The sequence below is a fragment of the Sinocyclocheilus anshuiensis genome, unplaced genomic scaffold (genome assembly GCF_001515605.1).
Source record: "Sinocyclocheilus anshuiensis isolate Anshui unplaced genomic scaffold, SAMN03320099.WGS_v1.1 scaffold999, whole genome shotgun sequence".
NCBI classification, from domain to species: Eukaryota; Metazoa; Chordata; class Actinopteri; order Cypriniformes; family Cyprinidae; genus Sinocyclocheilus; species Sinocyclocheilus anshuiensis.
The window spans coordinates 337,935-347,162 of record NW_015544197.1 but is presented as its reverse complement, the minus strand read 5'-3'; the positions used below and the strand labels follow the sequence as shown (position 1 = coordinate 347,162).

At 36.2% G+C, this 9,228-nt stretch overlaps 2 protein-coding genes across 4 annotated transcripts in view; both read right to left on the bottom strand.

The window, feature by feature from the left end:
- Window positions 1–8,253, bottom strand: part of espnla (espin like a) — a 27,559-nt gene extending 19,306 nt beyond the window's left edge. Inside the window, exons 1-2 of the mRNA XM_016497253.1 lie at window positions 6,376–8,253; window positions 2,957–3,147 (exon numbers count right to left, since the gene is read on the bottom strand). Of these exons, the coding sequence (XP_016352739.1) occupies window positions 2,957–3,147; window positions 6,376–6,669 (485 nt within the window). The 5' untranslated portion in view covers window positions 6,670–8,253. The remainder of the gene's footprint in view (window positions 1–2,956; window positions 3,148–6,375) is intronic.
- A 5-nt stretch (window positions 8,254–8,258) lies between these two features.
- scly (selenocysteine lyase) overlaps window positions 8,259–9,228 on the bottom strand; it is a 7,812-nt gene continuing 6,842 nt past the window's right edge. For all 3 annotated transcript variants that reach the window (XM_016497254.1, XM_016497256.1, XM_016497255.1), the window contains one exon: window positions 8,259–8,489. In XM_016497254.1, the coding sequence (XP_016352740.1) occupies window positions 8,336–8,489 (154 nt within the window). In that variant the 3' untranslated portion in view covers window positions 8,259–8,335. The remainder of the gene's footprint in view (window positions 8,490–9,228) is intronic.

The window sequence follows — 9,228 nt, the reverse complement described above, 5'->3', positions numbered from 1 at the left end:
TGTATATATATATATATATATATATATATATTACCTTAAAAAATAATTGAACATTTAACATAACATACTATAATATACTATAATAATACTACCATTAAAGTTTGGGGTTGGTAAGATTTTTAATGTTTCTGAAAGTAGTTTCATATGCTCACTAACACTCTTAAAAATAAAGGTGCTTCAAAAGGTTCTTCACAGCGATGCCATAGAAGAACCATTTTTGGTTCCACAAAGAACCATTCAGTCAAAGGTTCTTTAAAGAACCATCTCTTTCTTACCTTTTCATAATCTGAAGAACCTTTTTCACCACAAAGAACCTTTTGTGAAACAGAAAGGTTCTTCAGATGTTAAAGGTTCTTTATGGAACCATTTAGACAAAAAGGTTCTTCTATGGCATCGTGAAGCACCTTTATTTTTAAGAGTGAAGGTTGTATTTATTTGATAAAAATAGAGTAAAAACAGTAATACTGTTAAATATTATTACAATTTAAAGTAACTGTTTTCTATTTTAATATATTTTAAAATGTAATCTATTCCTGTGAAGGCAAAGCTGAATTTTCAGCAGCCATTAATCCAGTCTTCAGCGTTACATAATCCTTCAGAAATCATTCTAATATGCTGATTTGGTGCTCGAGAAACATTTCTTATTATTATCAATGTTGAAAACAGTTGGGCTGTTTTTTTTTTTCCCACAATTCATTTATTTGAAATATATATCTTTTGTAACATTATAAATGTATTTACTGTCGCTTTTGATCAATTTAATGTGTCTTTGCTGGATGACAGTATCAATTTCTTAAAAAAAAAAAATCTTACTGACTCCTAAATGGTATTGTACATTTTAAACTATCATACCTAAAACATGATTTTGAAAGTAGCTTTGTTTTAAACAACATTTAAAGTTGATGTTCCCTCTTGACTTGACTCTGCAGTGAGTCAACGAGCAAAGTTGTTCCATCACAGTGTGGTACAGAGTCACTTTCAAAACCTTCACACACCCCTCATAGGTGGAACAAACTCTTAATCTTCACCATAACACCAGAACCCCCAAAGTCTTCAGAAAATTACTGAAAATGTAGTTTTAACACACCAATTTAAATGCCCCCTCAATTTGTGTGCCCTGGCACTGCTCTGGTAGTTGTATTCCCTATTTGGTAACTTGTTAACTAGACCTCATTTGAATCATAAATCAGTAAAACTGTTATTGTAAAAGCCCTTCTTCAATCACAATGGTTGTGGAACCCAGTGCCGATCTCTTGTGTGTTAATGGTTCAGTAACAGTGAGCAGCTCTGACAGTTCACTTCCAGTATGTTGTGACATGTGACAGACAGGGTGCTTCCATTATACACCAACTCTCTGACTCTCATGTGGGATTTTCTAGCCCCTGAGGTTAATATATGCATTCCCCTGGCTATAAGTTAAGTTGAACTTATCCTATACACAAACACACATCTATTTCATCCCGACCATTCCTCCGTATCAGTTTCAGATGTGGTCATGCTACAGACGCAACATGAATCTGTACATGCGTGAGAGAAAGGGAGAACAGGAAGCAGAAGTGATATTCTTACACAAGACAACTGATAATCAACTTTAGGGTCTGAAGTGAATTAGTTTGATGGTTCATTAGATCACTATAGCTCAATTACTCTTCCTCCGTCCCTTTTCATTACATGCAAAAGTTATGCTAATAACTGAGCAAACTGAGGAAACTCAAGTTTGAATTAAAAAAAAATCTAAATACCCATGTCTGTTCTTAGAGCAATTGTTGCCATCAAACCCAAATCTAGCAAAATGAGACTTATGAGGAAGCACATTCATGTTGTTTTGGTGTCAGGGGCGCATTATGTGTGGCCTCATTCTGGGGAGTAGATCAGGACATGCCACACGTTCTTGTCACATGTTCACTTCCTGTTACACCACCCAAGCAGAGCACGTGTTACAAGAGACCGACATTTCAAAGGACATGGATAAATAACATGATAGGCTACTTTGCCATTGTCATTTTCTTTTTCTTTTTTCTTTAACGTCCTGTAGTTTTACCAAAAGCTACACTAGGTCAGTATAAGGAATATCAAATTATAAACTTCACAAGAATTCATACAGATAATTTAGTCTCTAATTAATTATAAAATAAATAAGATTGTATAATTCGGAATAAAAAACTTTAATTATATAGAATAATTGTGATACATATAATTATAATTAAATATATGCAATAATCAATAATATGATTATAAATATTTATAAGAAATTGGATGCTGTTAAGAATATTATTGAGTTGCTTTTTGGCACATGCGGTTCCAATTCCATTAATTTAATTGAAATCGGTTCAAGTGGCTGAGCTCTGAAACTCTGATTGCTCAATGCTGTCAATATATGAATAGACATCATATCGTCATACTGTGCCAAAATGTCCATCTACTTTAGATAAATGTTAGATAAAAGACAGTGTTCATTTTGTATCACTGAGATTATACTTTTTATTAATATTTTGAATTAGTCTTCATTACATTTTGCATTTTCATTTTAGTTAAAGTTTTAGCAGTTTTGTTGTGTCATTTTTCAATATTTTTATGTTTTATGAACGTCCATATTTTGAATCGTTCTTATTTCAGATTTAGTTTTAGTTTCTTGAGTACAACTGAAAATGAAAAATGTTGCCTTGCCAACTAGCTGAAATAAAATAAACATTTTATTCCAGTTAATGTTTATTGTATTTGTGTGTGTGTTTTTAGTTTGAGTTAACTATATTAACCCTGGCTTACACAGTTATTGGATCTGTTTTAAAAAGACACTCATTTTAAGGGCACTCAGTGTACTCAAACAAATAACTCAAGATGAGTGACCCACAAGACCAGTGACCCAAAACAGCTTGTCACATGCTCCTTTTCATCCAGCTCTACCACATGAGATTCATCTTTGTCATTACTACGTATTTGAGCCGTAACACTGTACCCTGGAGCTTGACCAGTCAGCAGCTTCAAACAGGTGAGGTCACCCTTTGCTGCAGCATAGTGGGCAGGAAGAGCACCGCAGTTTGTTTCCACTTCTGCTCCATTCCCATGAGACAGCAGCCAGTGGACAGCTTCCACCCTCCCAAACCGTGCAGCGAGATGGAGCAGAGTGGCCCCACCAGAATCCTGATCCTGAATACATGCAAACGAATAAGAATAGTTATATACAATTTTTTATTTAATGATTTTTTATTTGCACACAAATAACTTTATATTACTATATGTGTAGACATGTATTCTCTTATTTTTCTTTTTAAAAAAATATAGTAAAAAAAAAAAAGCCACTATATATTTTATATTATATCATAACTTGTATATCTTGCAGTTCTGCCTTTTTCACTGAATTCTGAGTTTACATATTGCAATTTTTTTTGTTTTGTTTCTGCCACAATATAACAAGGTAATGATGATTTTTTTATTTCACAATTATGAAAATTCTGAAAAAAGTAATTGTGAGATAAAAAGTAGGAATTAACTTTATAAAAACAAACAAAACATTCATTCTTGAAAAGGAAACCAGTAATAACCATTACAGAAAGGGCCCCTGCAGACCCTTATCACTGAATCTCAAGGTCAAAGACATTACAACTAGGGTTGCAAAAAGGTGGAACATTTCCAGTAAATTTCGGAAATATTCCAGAAATTTTGGAAACTTTCCAGGATTTTTTGGAATATTCCAGGGATTTTTGGAAAGTTTCCGGAAATGTTCCACCCCTTTACAACCCACCTCATGAGGTCAAATGTGATATTTATGAATTAATAATTAATAAAAGTTTTTTTTTTTTGACCTAGACAAATATATTTTAAAACATTTTTGAAAATGATGTATATCCAAAATGTAAGTAAAATATGTTATCACTTTTACTTGGTTATACCACATGACATTTTAAAAGACATTACATCTTGAAAATGGTATAAAAGTTTTCAAAACCATATTAAACCAACATGTATTCAAAGAGTTCATTTCTAAAATCTTGACACGTCTTTTAAACTAGATTATTATCCCCAGTTCACTTGGCAATTATGCCATTATATGATGATCCAAACTTTTTACTACCACAATACAGAAGATACATTTAACAAATACAGTTTGACTAAGCAGTGAGGAAACTAAAGGAAAGAGTATTATTATTTATTATTATGTTTTAATAAGTAAAAATACAACCACTTAAAATCATGAGCCAACACTTTGGTAAAGAGCTGTCATTGAGTCATAAGCTGAAAGAACATTCGATTTGATGGAGTTTATTTCATGATGTCATCATAACCCCATCATAGCAACAGTGTGTATTGTGTACAGTGTATGTCCATTCTACTATAAATCTATTGCTGCGGAGTGCTGACACAGACCCCATTCCTCAACGGGCCATCACTCCTCTACACCGCCAATGTGATCAAATTAGTGTAGCCATCTTTATTTAATCAGACCAAGGAAATGTTCATTAATAATTCAACCTCATACAACTTTGACCTCACCTTGGCAAGCACAAGCTTAAAAAAAAAAAAAAACCCCGATGAACTCCCAGCAAGACCACCAACCAAGAATTGTTATCACTTTAGTCGATGATAACAAGGCACTTAAAACATCTACTTTAACACAGCACAGCTGGCTGTAAATTAGATCAAGAGGTTGTCAATGTTAAAAGAGCCGGTTTGCATTAGTGTGAGAGAAGGGCGGTGGGGGTGGGGGGTTTCGGAGAAGCAGTATGGCCTGTACTTCCCTGGTAAACAAACACTGTAAACGGTTCGATTGAGCCCCCTCTAACCCATCTGGTCATGATTACAGTGGTCATGCAATACTACTGAGCAAAGAGTAAACAGAGCAAGGGAAAGTGATGTAATCACACCATTCACACCATTCCGTTCCTGTAGCAGGTGAACTACTTATTTTGTAAGGTGCTATATTTGGAGCAGGTGTTGCTGGTGGTTCTCATGCAGTTTCAAACCTGTATGAAACTGTCTTCTGTAGAAAACATACAAATCTAAAAATAAACTTTTTTTCCACATCAAACTTTTTTCCACTTCATACACCACAGTGACAAAACAAAAAGCAGATTTGTGATAATTGCAAATTTATAAAAATAAATAAAATAAAACAAGAAAAATAAATAATTACATTGCACAAGTATTCATACTCTTTTATGTGACACTTAAAATTTAGCTTAGAAGTATTCGTTTTACTGGATCAACTTTGAGATTTTTCTACACTTTGAGTGGGGTTAACCTGAGACAAATTCAACTGATTTTACATAATTTGGAAAGGCACACACCTGTCTATATAAAGTATAGCCCTAACCACTGAAAATGCATTATCAGTCGGCACCAAAAGCCTTGTGGGCAGCACTCCAACATACAGTATAGTGCAGTTGTGCTTTGGGCGTCCCGAATTCGAGTCCTGACTTATAGACTTTTCCCGCCCCCCTCCCCTCTTCAATGTCAATATTTCAGTTTTTCCTTTCTAATAAATTTGCAAAGTTACCACAGATCTTTTTTTTTTTTACTTTGTCATTATGGTGTATGAAGTGTAGATTGATGTGGGAAAAGGTAATTTAAAGCAGTTTAACATAAGGCTACAGCATAAGACAAAATGAAAAAAAATGACTTTTTTTTAAATACTTTTGCAAAACACTGTATACCTAGTGCAATTAGTGGCAGACAATATTTGCACCTCAGTGTATTGCAGACATACAATCTTATAAAAGACTGAATATTATTGAAATCATAAATGGATGTGTTATTGGGACCTTTTTCCTACTATTAAATGCCCGTTTGGCAATTCTTTTTCACATTTATTATTATTTTTAAATAAAAGGTTATCGGAGTTGATATGCATTGTGCAAACGAAGAATGGGATCTGAAAAATACAGATATTAATATGGGTCAGTCGTGTCAAAGGCTAAATCCATAGTCCTTGCTCTCCACGCCACTGTCCCAGCTACCTTGAGTTGGTTTCTTCTTTTGTGGTTTATCTAAGCTTGGTTTCTTTTGAGTTAGTGCAAATAGCCTTTACCAACAAGACAAGCAGACAGACAGATTTGTACTGAGTGGAAACAGGCCCTCTGGTCATTTTAATCGTCTTTTCCTCACACAGAATGATCAAATGGCTTCAGAAGACTTGGATAACAGAAAATAAGACATACTTGGACTACTTTTATGGTGGTTTTTGTCATTTTTGCAGCTTGACAGTCCTTGGTCACCATTCACTTTGATTGTATGGCACAGCATGAACATCTTTCCTAACATCATCTTTTGTGGTCTTCGGGAAGAAAGTAAATCACCCATCTGAAAAGCAACTCTTGATCCAACTCTGTTCACACCACTGTGCTAACACCCCCATAGCTCCATAACCTCTCCACTCACCTGTACATTACATCTTGCAACCTGTACGAGCCACTTTAGTTCCCGGGTGTGACCTGTAGCCGCAGCATCATGGACAGGTGTGGCTCCATTAAGGGCCTTCGTGTCAGCAGTCAGCCCTGCTTCCGTCACCAGAAAGCAAAGGCAGTCCAGCTGACCACAGCGTGCAGCATGGTGCACCAGTCCCGCACCCTGAGCATCCACAATGGCGCCTGTAAGACATCCAGTTTCGGCAAGCTCCCTGAGGCTCTGTAGGTCACCATCCCGGGCTGCAGCAATGGCCTTTTGGAGCACCATGTTAACCCTGCCTCTCTGCACCTGCGCAAGCTGCCTTTGACTGGATCCGGACACTGTCTCGGGCAATTCAACCTACCCCCCACACCACACATGCACACACACAGGGGAAGCCGACACCTAACCGTCTGCCAGCTGGCGGGATTGTGTGAGCGGAGGAGAGGAGAAGGTCTGGCCCGGTGAGCTGTAAAGGTAATGAAAGACGTCACAATGCACCAGTGCTCATCGTGGCCCAGCCGTTGCCTTTGTGATCGCTTACCAACCTGCACATGGTTGCCCTTGTCTCTGGCAGCAGACACCAGAGTAATGAGAGAACTGGCCTCTGAAGACCTACTAAAACTGGTGTGCATGCATGTGGCATGTATTTAGAGATTACAGTGAGCCTCGTTTTCACATGTTAAATATTCATTTCTGTCTGAATAGCCAAGAGTGTCTCTGGAAAGAGGTCAAGGGATTAGAATGGAGCAGTTTGGTTAGAGCATTTGAACTTTAATGATTCAGCATCAGGGGAGACCAGATCAGCACTGTGATGTTAAAGAGAGTCCATTTAGCTCATTTAATAATGCTGTTGCAGCTTTGTTGTACTGGTAACAGATATCTCGGTCTCATTCTGAACGTGCACGCTCCATCACATCCCAAGTACAGCCGCCAAGTTAAAATGAACAGGACTCTATTGTTCCCTGAAAAATAGGGTAAAATATCTACAACATAATTAGAACAATTGACATCATTCAGTTATGAAACCGTTTAAAAAAAAATACAAAATATCACAGTGTATTTAATATCAAATCAGGAGGGGCAAACTCACCCCTAAATACCAAAACCAATTAACTAAAAATCCCTGTTAAAAAGAACTCTGACCTGAAACGACCATGAACAAAGCCAACAGTAATATGCAAGTAGGGGTGTGCAATATCCAGAAAAATTGATATCTTGATATTTAATGTAATTTTGCCGGTAACAATATTTCGCAGTGCATTTTTTTTTCTGTCGTGGAAAAATTACTTTCATATTCTTTGTATTTTGTGCAGTGGTTGGTTAGTTTCCCACAGTGACAGAAATAAATGATTCAATTACTTTTTGCAAAGTAAGTGATACTCTATAATGTCAGCTTACACGTTGTTAAAAAACAATTATGATATTACTGTAGACTGTACATATCACACACCCCCATATGCAAGCCACTTATTTTTTAACTATTTATCAGCTAAATTCCCTGAAGTTCCATATATGAAATATGCTTTACCAAATAATTTACGTTAAATATATTCTGCTAAATAACAAGCTCAATGTAGTGCTACCAGACAATGACCCTGAAGCCTGAACTCTATGCTCATGAAACACCATCTAATCTTTTTGCAAAGCAAATAAGATTTACATTAAATATTATATTCTGCTAAATAAAGAGCTCTTAGATCAATGTAGTGCAACCTGACAATGACCCTGAAACCTGAACTCTATGCTCATGACACACCATCTAATCTATGTGCAAAGCCCCATAGCTGTAAACTAAAACCATTCAATAAAATGTGTCCTTTTTGGTTGGAGTTCAATATCCATTTGTATATATATATATTATACTATATATATATATATATATATATATATATATATATATACATACACACACACACACACACACACATAAGCAGGTACAATATCCATGGTGCTAGTTCATCCGCTCCAGTTGCTCTACAGTGTCTCTCAGATCCTCCACGACAATGTCCACATCTTCATGGGAGGTACTTCTACCCACACTGATCCTCAAAGCATTGGTAGCCACATGATATGGAATCCCACAGTTTAGAAGAATATGGGAAGGTCTAAGGAAATGAAAGCACATAACAAAATTGCCGCAAAAAGCATTAAGGATTTTCCATGCTCTGCTCCATCTAGAGCACAGTTAAGCGCACAAGCCTTTCAAAGTATACACTACTTGCTGTGAGCGAGAATAGATGTGTTCAGCTACCTTTGATTTTGAGTGCTCTAATTATTTAAAAACCTAAAAATTGTACCCTCTGCCAGTGAGCATCATTAGTATATATATATATATATACAGTGGGTACGGAAAGTATTCAGACCCCCTTAAATTTTTCACTCTTTGTTATATTGCAGCCATTTGCTAAAATCATTGAAGTTAATTTTTTTTCCTCATTAATGTACACACAGCACCCCATATTGACAGAAAAACACAGAATTGTTGACATTTTTGCAGATTTATTAAAAAAGAAAAACTGAAATATCACATGGTCCTAAGTATTCAGACCCTATGCTGTGACACTCATATATTTAACTCAGGTGCTGTCCATTTCTTCTGATCATCCTTGAGATGGTTCTACACCTTCATTTGAGTCCAGCTGTGTTTGATTATACTGACTGGACTTGATTAGGAAAGCCACACACCTGTCTATATAAGACCTTACAGCTCACAGTGCATGTCAGAGCAAATGAGAATCATGAGGTCAAAGGAACTGCCTGAAGAGCTCAGAGACAGAATTGTGGCAAGGCACAGATCTGGCCAAGGTTACAAAAAAATTTCTGCTGCACTTAAGGTTCCTAAGA